At 33.5% G+C, this 16,224-nt stretch overlaps 2 protein-coding genes and 1 long non-coding RNA gene across 4 annotated transcripts; 1 reads left to right on the top strand and 2 right to left on the bottom strand.

Annotated features, from left to right (window-relative positions):
* Positions 1-4,105, bottom strand: LOC21410364 (1,4-dihydroxy-2-naphthoyl-CoA synthase, peroxisomal). Of its 2 annotated transcripts, none has more exons than XM_024168197.1 (9): positions 3,660-4,105; positions 3,464-3,586; positions 3,069-3,170; positions 2,383-2,421; positions 2,145-2,258; positions 850-897; positions 656-751; positions 346-468; positions 1-201 (listed from the first exon to the last, which is right to left on the bottom strand). In XM_024168197.1, exons 1-9 carry the CDS (start codon positions 3,930-3,932, stop codon positions 85-87), a joined length of 1,035 nt encoding a protein of 344 aa, XP_024023965.1. In that variant the 5' UTR covers positions 3,933-4,105; the 3' UTR covers positions 1-84. The 2 variants fall into 2 exon arrangements, with proteins under 2 accessions (XP_024023965.1, XP_010100444.1); XM_010102142.2 differs by having other exon boundaries at positions 2,160-2,258; positions 3,660-4,103.
* Positions 4,106-4,380: 275 nt separating this feature from the next.
* On the top strand, positions 4,381-5,704 carry LOC112092300. The gene is made up of 3 exons (XR_002902531.1): positions 4,381-4,444; positions 5,093-5,118; positions 5,640-5,704. It is a non-coding gene; the product is annotated as an uncharacterized LOC112092300 (long non-coding RNA).
* Positions 5,456-10,775, bottom strand: LOC21410363 (polygalacturonase At1g48100). Its single transcript, XM_010102141.2, has 7 exons — positions 10,231-10,775; positions 9,094-9,225; positions 8,203-8,433; positions 8,038-8,082; positions 7,732-7,939; positions 6,609-6,799; positions 5,456-6,228 (listed from the first exon to the last, which is right to left on the bottom strand). Exons 1-7 carry the CDS (start codon positions 10,621-10,623, stop codon positions 5,836-5,838), a joined length of 1,593 nt encoding a protein of 530 aa, XP_010100443.1. The 5' UTR covers positions 10,624-10,775; the 3' UTR covers positions 5,456-5,835.
* Between the last annotated feature and the right edge of the window lie 5,449 nt (positions 10,776-16,224).

Genomic DNA, 16,224 nt, shown 5'->3' with positions numbered 1-16,224 from the left:
AAACCAAATGAGCAATTTTATATGATATTTGGTAAAGAGCACATGAGAAATCAGAAAAGTAATATTGAGGATGTCTAAATAAGACTAAGGTCGTCGAGGAAATTTGGAGAAATCGGGACGTCTACGTTCGACATAGGCTGTCTTCCCCTCGTTACCTTCCTCAGTCCCATAAAATATGAGCGTCGCATCTCCTGCAAGTTGCTGCATGTATCATGCGTACAGGAATAAGTTTAAACACATGTAAATGAAAGTGAGAAAAATCATAAAACCAATCTTTTCATATGCCATGATTTACAACAGGTTAACAAACTATGAAGGGCATCAAAACGTTGATGGATTAGGCACCTGAAGTCCAGCATGACCGTCATCAACTGCATTGAGAGCTGATTTCAGCACCCGAAGTGCTGTTGGGCTGTTTCTTAAGATCTCTCTGCACCACTTGATTGTTTCTTGCTCTAAATTCTCTAGCTGGAGACAAGTAGATAATACATTAGATTAGATATATTAATAGTCATTTGGGGTTGAATTTTGTGTACAATTAGATTAAACTATCCGAAAGCTAAATTCCTACCAAAAAAAAAAAAAAAACCATGAAATTAAGAGACAAAATTCAGTTTTTTTTTTTTTTTTTCCCTTCTTCTTGGTATTGGCCTACCGAGACAACAGTATTGACAAGTCCCATCTTTTCGGCTTCAGCAGCTGTATAAAACCTTGCCATAAACCACATTTCACGCGCCTTTTTGGGTCCAACCTGTTTAGCCAAATTCCATAGTGCAATTATTTTGGCAAATTGAATTATTTTCTTCCAAATTTTCACACTAAGAGGAAGTAGTGATATCAAGTAGTTACCAAGCGGGACATAATGGAACTTCCATAACCAGCATCAAAGCTTCCGACCTGCAAAATTCACAACTTGGTGAGGTATCATTATTCATTGCTTGCTACTGCAACATCTTTTTACATTAGAATAGAAAAATCAAAATCAGAAACCAAGAGAACAACTTCTTTATATGTCATGAATATTAATCCCATTATAGAGTATGAACAAAGCTATATTAATCTCAAGATGTTACAATGTAATATCCAGAATATTTATAGTGTTTGCTTAATTAAGAAAGGTGGTAGTAAAATAGAATATTAGGATTTTTATTATAAATATTTTTATTAAAGTTTGAGGTGGCATATGAATTTGGATTAGAATTGATAACTACCACGTAGGTCTATGATACATGAAGAAAGAGTCATTAGGAGAATACAAGCTTGACAAGTCATACTTTATAGGCTTGATTAGTAAGCTACTTAGCATATGTCTTGGCTAATGTTTGAAGTGTGAGTGTTATTGCTACGCCACATGCATTGTTACGGGGCATGCACTTACAGTAAAGCTTAGTATATGTGTCCACCTATTATCTTGCAGCAAGTTCTATTAAAAAGAAAAAAAAAATGGCACATGGACATGTACTTAAACTAGTCTGGTTAGTCATCTACTTTGTTGGCAATCATAAGACCTCATCAAGGTTATATATATATAAGAGAGATACGTTGATGTTTGACAAAAGGTTCTAAGAGAGAAAAGGATTCTTCCACTTAAATTATAAGTAGACTTTCCACTGTCTCACTTGAACAATAATATATTTTTAATTTATATATGTTATTGTTGATATGTTTTCATGAGATTTGAAAAATATTTCTGAGTATGATTTGAATCTTATGTCTATTATGAACTGATTGAAATACGATGAAGGCCCAAATCCTGGAGGAATAAGAGATTCCATGATAAGGGTCATATGAAAGAGGTTCTAATAACACAAGATTAATATTATACAATAGGGCCCTAAATGTTAAAGAAAAGTATTTGAAAGTAGAAATTATTTATGGTTTACTTACTGAGTTTGCACTCATATAGGTCTCGTGATGCAGGTAAGTGCTAAAATAGAAATTTTAGTTGACTGAGCAAAAATGGTTTAAGATCTCATAACAAGTTAGGAGATCTTAAGAAATGAAATTTGTAATCTTAAAAATTCTGTTCGATGATTTTATTTGTAATAGATGTTATTTCTCTATTAAGCGGTAATATTTTATTTCAGTTAACGTTTCTTGCTGACGTTGTTTTTAGCTGCTAGCTCAGTAATGAAGTTACATACAAGATAAGCAATCACCTTGGGACCAGTTTGACCAAAAATAGCATTGTCTGCAGCAATGGTTAGATCACAGACCATGTGGAGTACATGCCCTCCTCCAACAGCATAACCAGCAACCTTCAAGAATATCACAGGCTTTATGTCTAGAATTCCAGAAAGTGTTTTAAGGTAAACATGTCTTAACTTCACAAAATTAAGACGAGAATTTGAAGAAGAGTGAAAGATTAAGAGAACAGCTTACCATTGCTATCACCGGTTTCGGAAGACGCCGGATCTGCACCTGCATTATAAAATGACAGCAAAAAACTTGATTAACAATAACCTAGCAAGGCACAATCAAGTGGTAAATCGGACCCGTTCGGTTCGCTAATTCGAGTTTTTAATTCAAGTTGAAATGTGATGTTGTGTGAGAACTTTTTAATGTAGCAAAAAAGTTAGATGTAGCAAAAAAGTTAGATGTGACTGTTTCTGAGAGCTTTTTACTGTAGCAAAATTCGAATCAGCGAAAAGAATGGGGCCTTATGCTCTGACAAAAAGTAACATGAAAACCTATTTTTGAATAAATGTAGGGTTGTTTTCTAATTTATAACCTTGTACTTTTTTTATGGGAAACAACCTTGTATTTTGGATATACTAAAAAGTGTATTTTAATTTCAAATTTATGTCAAATTTGTACTTTTTTTAACTCAGCATTTGATTTTGTCTACAGCTAATAGAAGGTCTTGTAATAAAAAATGAGTTTAGTGCAATGTTTAAATAAGCAAAAGCAAAAAAAAAAAATTTAAATTAAATAAATAAAAATTGAAAGGTTCAATTTCAAGAACATCCAGAATAAAGATTTATATTTATTATTACTACTACAATTATTATTATTATAAATTCAAACTGATATAAAATCTTAAATATCAAATACATGTAATGTAATACCTGAAGATCCAAAACATTAAGACGACCAAAATTGTCATTATCCACATAACCATCAGCCTTTCTCAAAGCCTGATCACCACCACTGCAGAAAGCCTTTGTTCCCTATTTTCCAGCCAAAATAAATAAATAAGAAGAAAGCGTATCATTAATTAGGAGCCGTTTAATTCGTTAATTTAAATTTTTAATTTAAATTAAAATGTTATTTTATTTAAAAATATTATAATAAAAAAATTAAATATAATTATTTTTAATAATTTTTTATTATAATAAAACTTGAATTATGAATTCAAATAAACGAGATCTTAATCCATCAACACAAATTGTAAAAGTAATCATGGGAAATTAAATATAGTAAAAATAATTCTAAAAGTCAGTAATTACGAGAAATTAAATACTTTTCCTGTAAGAATGATAACTCCAATGGAACTATCGTCCCTCGCATCGTCGAAAGCGCGAATCATCTCCTTAACCGTCTGTGGCCTAAACGCATTCCTTCTCTCGGGCCTATTGATCGTGATCTACCAAAAACGAAAATAACATATAAAGTTCACAAAAAAGCTTCCCACACTTTCTCGAAATTCAAAACCAGACCTTTGCGATTCCTTCGCCGACGGATTTCTCGTAGACGATGTCGACGAAGTCCTTTCCGGAATCGCCGTCGCCAGCAGTCCTCCAAACAACAGGGTGACTCGGAACTTCGCCATGAATCCGACGATAGCTGTCGTTCATCGACGACGCTGACGTAGTCGATAGCTCGACGGAGCCGAAATTCGGAGACGAATTAACCGGAGCCAGATGGTTGGCGACGGAGGCCACTCTCCTCCTCATGGTGTCCAGGCTCTTGGTCTCCGCAACTTTCGCCATTGATGGATATTGAGAAAAGCTCGAGAATTACAGAGATATTTGCTGAATTGATTATGTAGTGAACAAGCGAGCTAGTGATGGATTTGAATCGTATCTATTGGAAGATATGAAGAAATGAGGATGTGTGATATGATGATTCGTGTAATTTAAATTATAATTTGTGATTTATTATAATATTTTTTTTTCTAAAAAATACACATAAATATTTTGAATTATAAGAATTAAACGTCCACTTCGTTTTATTGAAAAAGAAAAGAAAAAAATGGACTTGTATAGGCTGTCGCGATTGGATAAGATATCTGGATAAGACGCGAAATTGAATAGTTTATTATGGCAAGAACGTCGTCGTCTCAAGAGAATAGTTAAAACGATTTCCAACGGCGTCGTTTTCGTGCAATGTAAAACGGTGCGTTTTAAATCTTCCCTTCGTATAAGTTCGAATGTTCGACAATGTGATTGGGTATTCTGTTTCTGGTGCTATTACATTCATCTGTTGAATCGTGCGACGAAAGGTATTAATTAATCTCCACATATTCATATTGTCCTTTTGAAATTCGTTTCTGTATTGCGTTTCTACTCAAAATCTGAGAATTAGGGCCATTTTTAGTTTCGTTTTCCAGTGATGAATACTATTGTTCTATTTTATTTTATTTTATTTTTTTTTGTTTCTTCCAAATGAAGTCAGGGATATCTGGGAAAATTCCCTATTTAAAGTATGTTTTTAATTAATGTCTTTGATAATGTCCGAAGTTTTCATAAATTTAGGAAAGTGACTGTTTTCTCGAAATGATCAATTAGTGATTGATCACTTGGTGGTCAATCATTTGTTAACTTAGTGATCAATTATAATAATTTATTAGTCTATTATTTATTGATTTGGTGTTTAATCACTGATTGACGGAGTCTAATTGATCATCGCATCAACTATTTTAATGGCTACTGGCCATTTTCTAAAAAAAAGAAAAAAATTCTCACATTTTTAGAAAGAGGTGACGAAAAAGTGCCATCTCACATTATTTCTTATAGAATTATGGGAATTGTTAATAACCCTCAATCAATAGTCAAGCTATTATTGTTGTTATCACTGTTACTATTTTTGGTTTGATTAAGGATTGTTTACCCCATATTGGTAAAATAAGACAATAATTTTGTGTTTGCAGCCTCTTCATAAGCTTCTTAAAACGAGGTCAGTTTCTTTGTAACTTTTCTTCTCTCTATGTGACTTGAATGGTTTTGAGATTGGGCTGTGTTGAAAAAGTCCACACAGTTAGAAGAAAAAATTGCACCACCTACATCTGTAGCCTCCTTCCATGATTAATGGATCGGTGAATGTAATACCACCGTTCTATGATTAATGGATCAGTGAATGTAATGTGTTTTATTCTTTTGTTATAAATACCTGGTTGTAATCTTTGTGAAAGTAAGAAATAAAAACACTTATTTCTTCAGGGTGTTTTGTCATTTATCTTTTCAAGCTGTATATGAGTCATCAAAGCTTATGATACAAAATATTATTCATGTAATGTACATTGTTGAAACATGCAATTCCTGATTTTTTTTTTCCTTACTTTCAGTGTCCATAATCTTCAGTAAGTGTAGATATGGAACCTTTATTGCATAACTTAGATGCAAGCACTCGTATAATATATATCACTTAGGCAATTAATTTGCCATAACAATAAAGATGGCTTATATTGACAACTATAGGTCTCAATCTGAAAACCAAATTCTATATGCTCTCTCACAATGGCAATGTAAAACCTGATAAAGAGGAATTCCCTACAAGCTAGTACTTCCAATTTACAATCTTCTATCTATCCTGCAAATGGTGCGGAAGGGGTCGGGAAAACTTGCCAACCTCACTAATATTACGTACCAACACCAAATGACCAAGTATGGATTCTCAACATGAATCGTGGTCGGATTGAAGATGGTTGCTAGATGGCTTGCCAATCTGGAAACAAGCGATTGGTGGGACAGTAGGAGACCTCAGCTCTCCAAAAGTCTGCCAGCAGTAGGGGTCGTACATGTGATAGTGTTCTTGTAGAGGTTTCAGCTGTATGCCGTTTAGTGTCACATCTGTGCAGGGTAGGTTATCACTGCAGGCAAAGTGTACGGGTTTTACTGTGTAGGTCCCTCTTATTCTCTCGTAGGTGATTCCTGATACAGCCACAGCTGATGTTTGGTTCTTGCACGTGCTTTTGTCACAATAAAACTGGTCTATGACAATTGGAAGTTGGACTTCAGATACTTGAATGTTTGAGAACAGAACTCCCTGGACAGAGCCTAATCCACCCTGCAATTATAAGACTTCGTGTTACATACAAACTGATAGAGGTGGTTTGTTAAGCTTCATAAGAAATTTTAGGTTTCAAAGAACTTGGGATTGAGCAGATAACATTATTTTGAAGGGCTTTGATGTCTTTAGCATTAATAATAAAGTGGAAGTGCATGAACTATTTAATGGTCTTCAAGGTTTAAAGTTTCAAATATTCATGTTTTGGTAGATTGTTCCATAGTCCATGAATATGAAGTGTAGAAGATTAAAAACAATCAAACATAATGTATTGTTTTCGTAGCCACTCTACTAGACCATGAAGGATGAAATACTTGGGACTTTGGTGCTCTAAGGTTGGTTAGTTTTCAATCAGAAGAAATTTTTAACTATATGAGTACCTGCCATGTCTTGATTCTGACACCAGTCATTGTGTTGTGCATGTTGACATCTCGGACGGTGATGTTAGAGACACACGCTTTGGTGTTATACCTCCCTAGACTTCCAATGCTGATTCCATGACCCGGTCCACAGTTCACGTTGTGTATGTATACATTTGAGCATCCAGTTTGTATTGAAATACAATCGTCTCCTGCACAAGTCCGTAGAGTTCAATAATTTTATTTTTTCTGCACTCAACATATGAACCTAGTTTTCGTTCATCGTCCATGTCAATTGAATTGGAATAACAAATGGCATTTTATTTCATGCTCTTTGTCACTATTTGATTTAAACTCCATGGTAGTGCCGTACTTGACATCTAGATATGCTTCGTGTTTATTATCTATCTGATACTACTTAATACTTATCTTAATAAATCACTTAAGTTAGCTTTCGCTTCCAGGGGGAAAAAAGGAAAAGAAAAAAAGAAAAAAAAAGAAAGGAAAAAAGATGTATGGCTGACACATGTATCTGTTTGCTTTATATTATCCTATATTTCGAATAAAAGTGCAGAAGTGACAACAGGATAGGGATAGGATGCAAAAGTTTCTAGTTCCTGATAAAGACAGGAGAAATTAAGACAAAAAAAACACAGGTGCTCTTCTCTGTGGGGCTCGAAAACCAGGTCCACAGGAATTGGTAGTCATAAGGCTTAGAATGTTCACGGTTTGGAATAAGGCTGCAAGTGGGATAAGTTTGTTCCTCTCATTTCCTTGATCCCTTCCCAGAGCTACGCAATTCACGTATGTTCTCTTTTGTGTCTGTAACTACGATAATGCCATTGACTTGCTCACAAGTTGCTATTGTGAGTGCCATTTCAGGTCAGTGACTTTCTGACTCTTAGGATCTGTCCCTATTTGTCCGAGACTTAACGGCAATATGCGAATATGGAGTATGGACAAGGACTAATATAGGAGAAACTAATGTCTAGTTTAGTTCGCGGATTCGAATTTTCAATTCAAGCTGATATGTGATTTTATGTGAGAGCTTTTCACTGTAGCAGAAAAAAATTAGATGCGACTTTTTATGAGAGCTTTTAATTGTAGCAAAATTGGAACTGAAAACTCAAATTAGTGAAATTACCACAGGCGAAAGTGGAGCTGTGGATTAGCACATCTTTGGAGTTCTGCAGGTGAATTCCATCCGTGTTCGCGCTGTCACCGGGAGATGAGACGCTCATGTCATGGACCAACACCCCCACACAATTGTCAAACTTGAGGTGGCACTGGGGACTGTTCCGGATTGTTATGCCCGTGACCGTCACGTTAAAACTCCCATAAAACCTCAGGGCCTGTGCAACAGAAAATACAACTAACATGTTACTAATGTGCATCATCCATTAAGCTACCTTGGATGTATGTACTAGTATTATCCCAAAGTGGTCCTTACAGTTGGTTTGATGCTTGGCATTTTCCCACTCTGCTTGCTCTTCATCTACCACAGAATTTTCAGGCAAATCAACATCAGTTTTGGCTTGTAATCATCAATGGTAAATTGGAATTCAGGAAAATTTTACAAAGTCAAGTTAAATAATAATAATAATAAAGTAATTACCGGCTCTGGTGGGTGCTCAGGAAAGGTGCTGTTTATTGGGATGATGAGCTTTAAGTCATCATCTGCAGGGTCATCATAGGGAGAGTATTCTTGCCACCACACTGAGCCTCTTCCGTCTATGATTCCACTTCCTTGAATTGTAATTCCTCTTAGCTTTGAGAATTCCAGCCATTGCAATAGACCTTTGCCCCACGCTTTGGCGTCTGTTGGAGCTATGATTGTCCCATCCAGCTGAAAAAAAAAAAATAGGCACAACAAATCACAAATTACTACTCTATATGAAGTTAGAAATACTTAAGGTTGGCATTTCTATGCAAGAAAAAATGAAGAATTTATGGTCAGTTTGGCTCACAGTTCTCAATATAAAATTTGAACAAAAATTTAAATTTGTTTGGCTTTTTTTTTTTTTTTTAAATACTGTAGTAAAAAAAATTTGAAGTGATTGTTTTTTTTTTTTTTTTTTTCATTCAAACATATCAAACAAACAAAGGGTTATCTTTTAATATTGGAATTATTTTCATTTAAATCAAATGAAAAAAGTCCCGTTTTTTTTTTTTTTTAAATACTGTAGTAAAAAAAATTTGAAGTGATTGTTTTTTTTTTTTTTTTTTTTCATTCAAACATATCAAACAAACAAAGGGTTATCTTTTAATATTGGAATTATTTTCATTTAAATCAAATGAAAAAAGTCCCTGTTTAGGAAATGAGATCAATATATCCTTGTCTTTCGTGGCAATCATCTGGCAATATTTTTTTGTCAATTCAAATGATGATAGTGATATATAAAGAGATTCGATTTTTTAATAATTAAAATTTTTTTTAAAATTTTTTTTTATAAATTGGTAGCTGTTTAATTTTCATTTTTTGAGTTAATTTTCTCTAATAATTTACCTGAAAAACAAGGTTGGCTTCACAATATGGGCCAGAAAATGAGATGGGCCCAACGAGGAATTGGTATTGAGGAGGAACGATGATCGTTGATGCCTCGACCTTACAAGCGGCTGCCCACGCAACTTCGAACGCCTGCGTAACACCATAGCAAATGGTACTTTTCATTAAGTAATATATAAACATAAAATTCGTTTTCAAAGTACTATAAAAGACGCAATTTTGTGTTCACGCTCTAATAATACTAGAGATGCTATTATTGGGGTTTAGATTTGCACAGAACTGGATACAATTATTGTTGGAATCTCGACCCAACTGCCATAACGAGAATCATTTTCGGTGTGGGCCCCACTATTTTGGGTAGTTCTGTTGTCTCCACTCTCTTTGCTGGTTATTAAATTTTTTGGTACCATATGATTATGACATCTTTTAACTTTACACGTAGACATCAAACACAGTATTTTTCAGTCTAGAAAAAAAAATATTATTATTATTTCTTTAAATTTAACGTGCTTTTTATAATATTCCATTTACATTGATTCTCATTCGTGTTTCAACTTCTAAGTCTAATGTACCTTTGTGTAGGAGCTTTTTTCCTACTAAATTCCCAACTCTGTGCTCTTATAAGTTACAAAATTTACCATAATGATACCAAAATGAAAACTTTCAATGAGCAAAGTATATGAATTTTACAAAAGTGCTTTGCGTATCTATATATATATATTTTAAAAATAATGGGGTAAGTACATTTCAAAATCCTCAAAAATTGTTATGTGTTTTCTCAGCCAACCGTGTTACATGTAGGCTGTAGCAAAAAAGAAAAACACGTTACACGTGGGAGCTAATTTCTCAGTTGGTAGAGCAATAAACCAAAACGACTTTTTTTGTTTTCCTTCAAGGCCATGGGGCAGAGTTTTACTTAACCAAAACAAAACGCACTTTTCATACTGATCTTTACAAGTTGCATGACTTGTCAATTATGTTAAAACCTTTTAACGCTTAGGAATCCTCTTCAATTCCATGAAGATCATGAACTAAAAAAATTACAAAAAATAAAAAATAAAAAATAAAATTATCTAAAACCAACATTTTGTTTTTTAAGAATCTAAAAAAAAAAAACAGAGAACTCTACAAACAAACCTTTGTGTCGTCCGTACTGCCATCACCCTTGGCACCAAAATCTAGCACGTCGAAGGACACAGAATGCACGCCATTGTTGTATCCCTTATTCTTCGGGGGCGGCGGCGGGGCATTGTTGCCGGCTGACACTGTCGGAGGTGGCGGCGGGGACACCGGCGGAGCCGCCTTGTTATGAGGCGGAGAATATTTCGGTTTTGATCCGCTGCCTTTGTGGTGGTGACTGTTGTGGCTTTTGCTTCTCTTCTTGTACAAGGAAGAGGAAGAGGTTCCTCTGCTGTGTTGCCTCCAATGTCTTCCTCTTCTGGCAATGCAAGCTTCGAAATTCGACGACCATACAAGAAAAGCAATGAGAAGCGTTAGTGTTGTTAGGCTTCTAAAACCAAAACCACTCATTTTTAATGCAATGTGGAATATAGATAGAGAGAAAGAGAGAGAGATAGAGAGGTGGTTTATGTTTTATGGTTTGGATAGGCAAAGCAAGTTAAAGGGTTGGGCTTAAATAGGGAGAGAACTCCAAAGCTTTTGTTAAGACTGTGCAGACATATGGAAATAGATACAGTTATAAATATAATGCTACATGGGATTTTTTTTTTTTTTTTTTTTTTTTTTTGCTTTTACTCTTTTATATAAATAAATATATATATGTCATATTCTTTTTAATTCTTCAGTTATTTATTATGTGGTTTTCTTTTTTGTGAATTTTGGTGAGAATTTGTCAATTGCCCTCATCATCATCATCGTCAAGGACCCATTTTCTGTTTGCCACGTGTCAATAAAAATGTTGCATTTGATTCGTTCGCATTTTCTAAGGTAAATACGTATAATATTGTCATTGATCAGTTATCATATATGCCAAGCTTAATTGATCTTAGTAGGTTCCTTTTAAAAAAAAAAAAAAATTGTCTTAGTAGGTAGGAGATTAATGCCAAACCAAAAATGAGTTTCTTATCTGTTGTGAAATAATATTTTTCCCTTTTTCTCTTATAGGGTCGTTGTAGCTTGACAAAACCAAAAGAAATGAAAATAAAAGCTGTTTTCCGTACTCTTTGTAACACAATATTGCCGGTATACTTATAGCTGGTCTAGGTATATTGATTTTTTTTTAACTGTTTCTTATTATAGATGTTATTTCTCTCTGTATTACATTTCAGTTTTGATAATGCTTATTGTTGTACCACTTTTAGTCAAATCACTGCTCAATATTCTTTAATAAGATTATATTGAAAGGCGAAAATAAATGGCATTCAAAATAGTTAGAACACTAATATTTTATAATATTGGCGATGGATCACGGCCATAAGATACGAGGATCCTTTGATTGAGGTGATAACATATCACACTAGTAATAGAAGACATTTTTGTTCAAAGAAACATTATCATCGTTTTCTGGTCAAAATTCTCCGTAAAGTACTTGCTATTAAGGTAGCTACTTTATTGAAAATAATTGAAGACACCACCGGTGTTGAAAACCACAGTTAATAAAATATAGACTGCACCTTTAAGAGCTCGTTTGGTTGGAGGATTCGTTCTCTGATTCGAATCATGATTCATAATTCACTACAGTATTTTCTCTCACAAAAAATGCACGTAAATTGAAAATAGTTATAATCCATGAACTAAACGGGCTATCCCGTACTGTAAGATCAACTATCAATTAATAAATGATACTCAACATCACCAGTGTCCGATAGTAATGTTCTAATTTACCGCATTACAATCTTCTTCTGTAATATATGTGGCTATTTGGGTGGCGCCACAAATTTTTAACTCTTTTGTGTGTGTGCGTGTTGAAGCAAATATTAATTAATAAGTAGCCAGGATGTGAAAGCCAAAAAGGGACACGTGAGTGGGTCTATAAGGTGTCAATTCGGGGCACTGATTATAACAACACTTTATGGTCACATGCAACGTTCACGGACTCTACTCTTTTCTGGCCCTTTGTCTTCTTGACTACCCACACACACCCTTCCTTCTCGCTCTCTCATGGCTACAAATTCTTCAGCCTTTCTCTTCTGTTCTCTCCTGCTAAAATATGCTAAACGTTGCTTCTCTCTTTCCCTTTTAGACCTCATAAATAAAAATAAATAAAAAATTCCCAGTTTCCCAATGACCTACGTTCAAATGATAGCTGTGACAGTAGAGAATTCTATAACAAGGCGCGAAATAAATCTACTAGTAAAACACAATTAATTTAAACCGCCAATCGTAACAGAATCATACCGAGATTAAAAGAAGTGTGAGTGAACCCGACGAAAATTTGACTATTCAGAAATTTATTCTATCGATAGGAACTTTTTTTATTTTATTTTTTATTTTTTTTATTTTTACTCTATCTAAGAATTGGTTACAAATATTATTGTTTTAGTTTTTGGTTACAAATATTCAATGAGAATAACTATAGTATGCCTTTTCATGAAGTTGATTTTAAAAAGAAACCACCATCGCCCATAGTTTCTCTTTCGCTCTTGGTTTTTACTACACATGCATAATTCTGATATAATGACAAAGTAGCACAACTAGTACTGTACTTAATTTGTACAGCTTAAAACAATAATAATGTAGGATCACAAACGTTTTGAGAAAACCCAAAATTAGAAGGAAAAAAAAAAAAGGTTTTTTCTTCAGGTCACATGTTTTATTAATTAATCTCTGCGTGAAGTATTAACGGTTTAGAGAGATTAAAAAAAAAAGGCTTTCTTCTGCTTAAATCTATTTAAATAACTAAATTGTTGTACTAGTCTGGAATGTACGGTAGCAGTGAACTATAATAACAGAATCTGCTTTGAGAATTGAGAAATTTTCTCTAAAAATATATATATATATTTTTTTTTTGCTCCTCATAATGACTGGACAACATTTACAGACAGAGGAGCTTCGTATTACAATTCCATAAATATCACGGCACTCAATTAATAATGACTCACTTTGATATTCTATTCGAGTACTTGAAGAACATGCTTCGTTATAGCAAAAAAAAAAAAAAAAAGAGTATTTGGGGAAAGAGAAATGACAAAAATACCCTCCAGAATTCCGAGAAAATGATGGAAAGTAATGCAAGGAATGTTATTTTAGATACATAATAAATTGACGTCAAGATTTTTTTCTGTTACTTTTTTGTTGAAAGGTAATAATTTGTTGATCGCTAGCTAGCTCAGAGCTTTCTGAGACACATGATCATGATCATAAGGCCGTGAATGACATGATCCCTAACTTTTTTTTTTTTTTTTTTTTTATGTGGCCGTGAATGATAACCTTATTTTATGCCGTCTTTGGAAAGCAGAACAAACACCTCATTTTCATTATCCACCAAAGACATTGTCCACAAGTCTTTGTCCTCATCTATCTTTATGTCCCTTTCCCTTCTCACATTTCACCTTTCTCTTCCTACTTCCCAAGTACATACTACTAATTTCCTCTCGGAAGTGAGCACCAAGTTTTCATGCTCTCTCTCTCTCTCTCTCTCTCTCTCTCTCTCTCTCTCTCTCTCTCTCTCTCTCTCTCTCTCTCTCTCTCTCTCTGCTCAAGTATTATATTATAAGTAGATATTATATAGTTAACTTGAACTTTATAAATTGTATTATGATACAAGATTTGTACACATAATTGTCTGCCAAACCCTGGCTGCAAATTAGTTTAATAATACGTGTATTAGTGTATATATATATATATATATATATATATATATTTCTGTTGTGCACCAACTTGAATATATATATATATATATACGCATTATTTACACCTGTACTTGGCGACATATGTAGTCAGAAATGATATCTTATGTTTTGGTGATATATAATGTTGGTTTAAATACAAAAATATTTACGGAGGGTAGTCCCACTTTGCCTGAATTTGTGTGGCGTTTTATGGTTTGTGACAACCACGAATTAAAAAATATATATATATATATATAATATAATATTTAGCAAATTTTTTAAAAGAAAAGGGAAGGAAGTGGGTGTTTTCTTAAGTACGATGGATGGAGCTTCTTAGCCGGCCTTCTTTTTGTGCTTAAAAAGCTCGTGAACTTTGTTTCCTCTCGTGAACTCCATTCCAATATGTATATATATCCATATGATTAGCAATATTGCTTCCTCTCCATTAATCCAAGAAAATGCCTCAGTCACAATTGAGGCATAGAACTTTTCATGCACCTAAGAAAGCATGTATAATTAATCTAAAAATAATAATAATAATAATAATAATACTACGTGGAATATCAGTAGCATCTGAAACTACAATTGACATAAAATGTAGCATTAAAATGTATCCCACGCATATATAAAATGTATGTATCATCGACTTAATGTAAATAGTGATGTAGCATATGTATCATGGATGCATGCCCTTTCAACATTAATAAAAAAAAAAAAAAAAAAAAAAAAAAAAAAAAAAAAAAAAAAACCAATAAAGAAAGAGAAAATTGTGTAGTTTACCTCCAGATCACCTGGATGATAATTTCTTTCTACCCTTCTAATAAGTCTACCCCTTTCATTTAGGCCTCGTTCACTTCGTAAATTCGAGTTGAGATGTGATATTTTCTGAGAGCTTTTCACTGTAGCAAAAAAAGTTAGATGTGACATTTTCTGAGTGCTTTTTACTGTAAAAACTTAAAACTGAAAACTTGAATTGGTGAAATGAACGAGGCTTTAGTTTTAAGAAAAAAAAAATTGATTTTTAAACTTTTTTGAAATGACATTTTTGTCCCCAGATTTTTAGGGTTCGTTATCTTGATTTTTATGTTTTCTCCCCGTAAAGAATTGATCTCTCTGTTTTCTCTCTCTAAAAAATCGTCTCTCTCTCTCTCCTCTTCGTTTTTCTCTCAGTCTTCAAGTTTCAATCCCGATTTCGTCTGGATTTTTGCTTTGTTTCACTCGATTCATCTCTCCGTCTTGTTTCATTCGATTTCGCATTTTCTTCTTGATTTTCCGGTATGTAGTTAGAAATTAATGTACACTCGTTTCTCATTTAAGTTAATAAACACGGTAAAGTCAGGTTGAGAAGAAAAGAAACGTGGTAAAGTATTCTGATTTTGCATTTGATTATTATGCCATCTGAGATTGATTTTTGTGAAGATTCCAATTCGCAAGCACTAGTTCCCACGATTAAACTACACCATTATCCTTTTTTAAAATATCTTTTCTGATCTAAAAGTACTAATATGTTTAGTTTGCTGTCAAGCACACAATAAATCTTGAGACTAAATTACAAAAAAAAAAAAGAAAAAAGAGAGAGTGCGTGATATGATTCACGATTAATTTTTAAAAAAAATGAAAATTAACCGTTTCAAAGTTCTTATCTTTTTATAAAGTAAATCTCTTTATGCCATTTTCAGATGAAAAGGCCGCACTTTGCAACAATGTCCTAAAATAATGAGGTAGTTGGCAGTTGCTTATCGAATCTTGTTAATCCTTTTCATTCCAAGTGATCTTCATCATCATCATCATCATCATCATAAACAAACAAACTCTTAAACCAAAAATATTTACAAGTGAGCCAACTACTCAAAATCATTCTTTTTTTTTTTTTTTTAACTACTACTCCAAAACATTCTGCAATAAATACCAAATATTAGTTAAAAAATAGTGTAGATTTTTAAAAGTCGTTTATGTTTATCACAAGCTGTTCAGTTCTTTTTTTTTTTTTATAAAAATAATTAGGTTATAAATATTGCTAAGGTCTCTTTTTCTTTTTTTTTCTTTTTCACCTCAACGTGGCTTTTAACAGAAAGTGAAAGTTAAAAAGAGAGTCAGTCTTCTCAAGTTAAAGAAAAGGTACCCTTTACTTATCATCATCAATTTCATCACTAAAAAAACGATTAAGATCAACTTTTATATATATAAGAGGTTTGCAGTGGGAAAACGATCAAGAAAAAGAAGGAAAAATGGCCCCACAAAAAGAGCTTCCACATGATCATGACCGTCCAATTGCACATCAGTGGAAAATGTGCTACCATTTGGGATTGGCCCTACGAGCAACCACCCAATTCAAATTAAC

Source organism: Morus notabilis, unplaced genomic scaffold (assembly GCF_000414095.1).
Source record: "Morus notabilis unplaced genomic scaffold, ASM41409v2 Scaffold99, whole genome shotgun sequence".
In the NCBI taxonomy this organism is placed as follows: Eukaryota; Viridiplantae; Streptophyta; class Magnoliopsida; order Rosales; family Moraceae; genus Morus; species Morus notabilis.
This window is presented reverse-complemented; position numbering and strand designations above follow the sequence as displayed.

What these genes read in the sequence shown, in the direction of transcription:
- LOC21410363 (XM_010102141.2), bottom strand. Translation starts at nt 10,623, where the DNA reads ATGAGTGGTTTTGGTTTTAGAAGCCTAACAACACTAACGCTTCTCATT. An exon ending in GCAGTACGGACGACACAAAG is followed by an intron (nt 9,226 to 10,230) that starts GTTTGTTTGTAG and finishes GGTGTTACGCAG; the next exon opens with GCGTTCGAAGTTGCGTGGGC. An exon ending in AAGCCAACCTTGTTTTTCAG is followed by an intron (nt 8,434 to 9,093) that starts GTAAATTATTAG and finishes TTTTTTTTTCAG; the next exon opens with CTGGATGGGACAATCATAGC.
- LOC21410364 (XM_024168197.1), bottom strand. Translation starts at nt 3,932, where the DNA reads ATGGCGAAAGTTGCGGAGACCAAGAGCCTGGACACCATGAGGAGGAGA. An exon ending in TTAATGTTTTGGATCTTCAG is followed by an intron (nt 2,422 to 3,068) that starts GTATTACATTAC and finishes TTTATAATGCAG; the next exon opens with GTGCAGATCCGGCGTCTTCC. An exon ending in GTTCCATTATGTCCCGCTTG is followed by an intron (nt 752 to 849) that starts GTAACTACTTGA and finishes TTGGCTAAACAG; the next exon opens with GTTGGACCCAAAAAGGCGCG.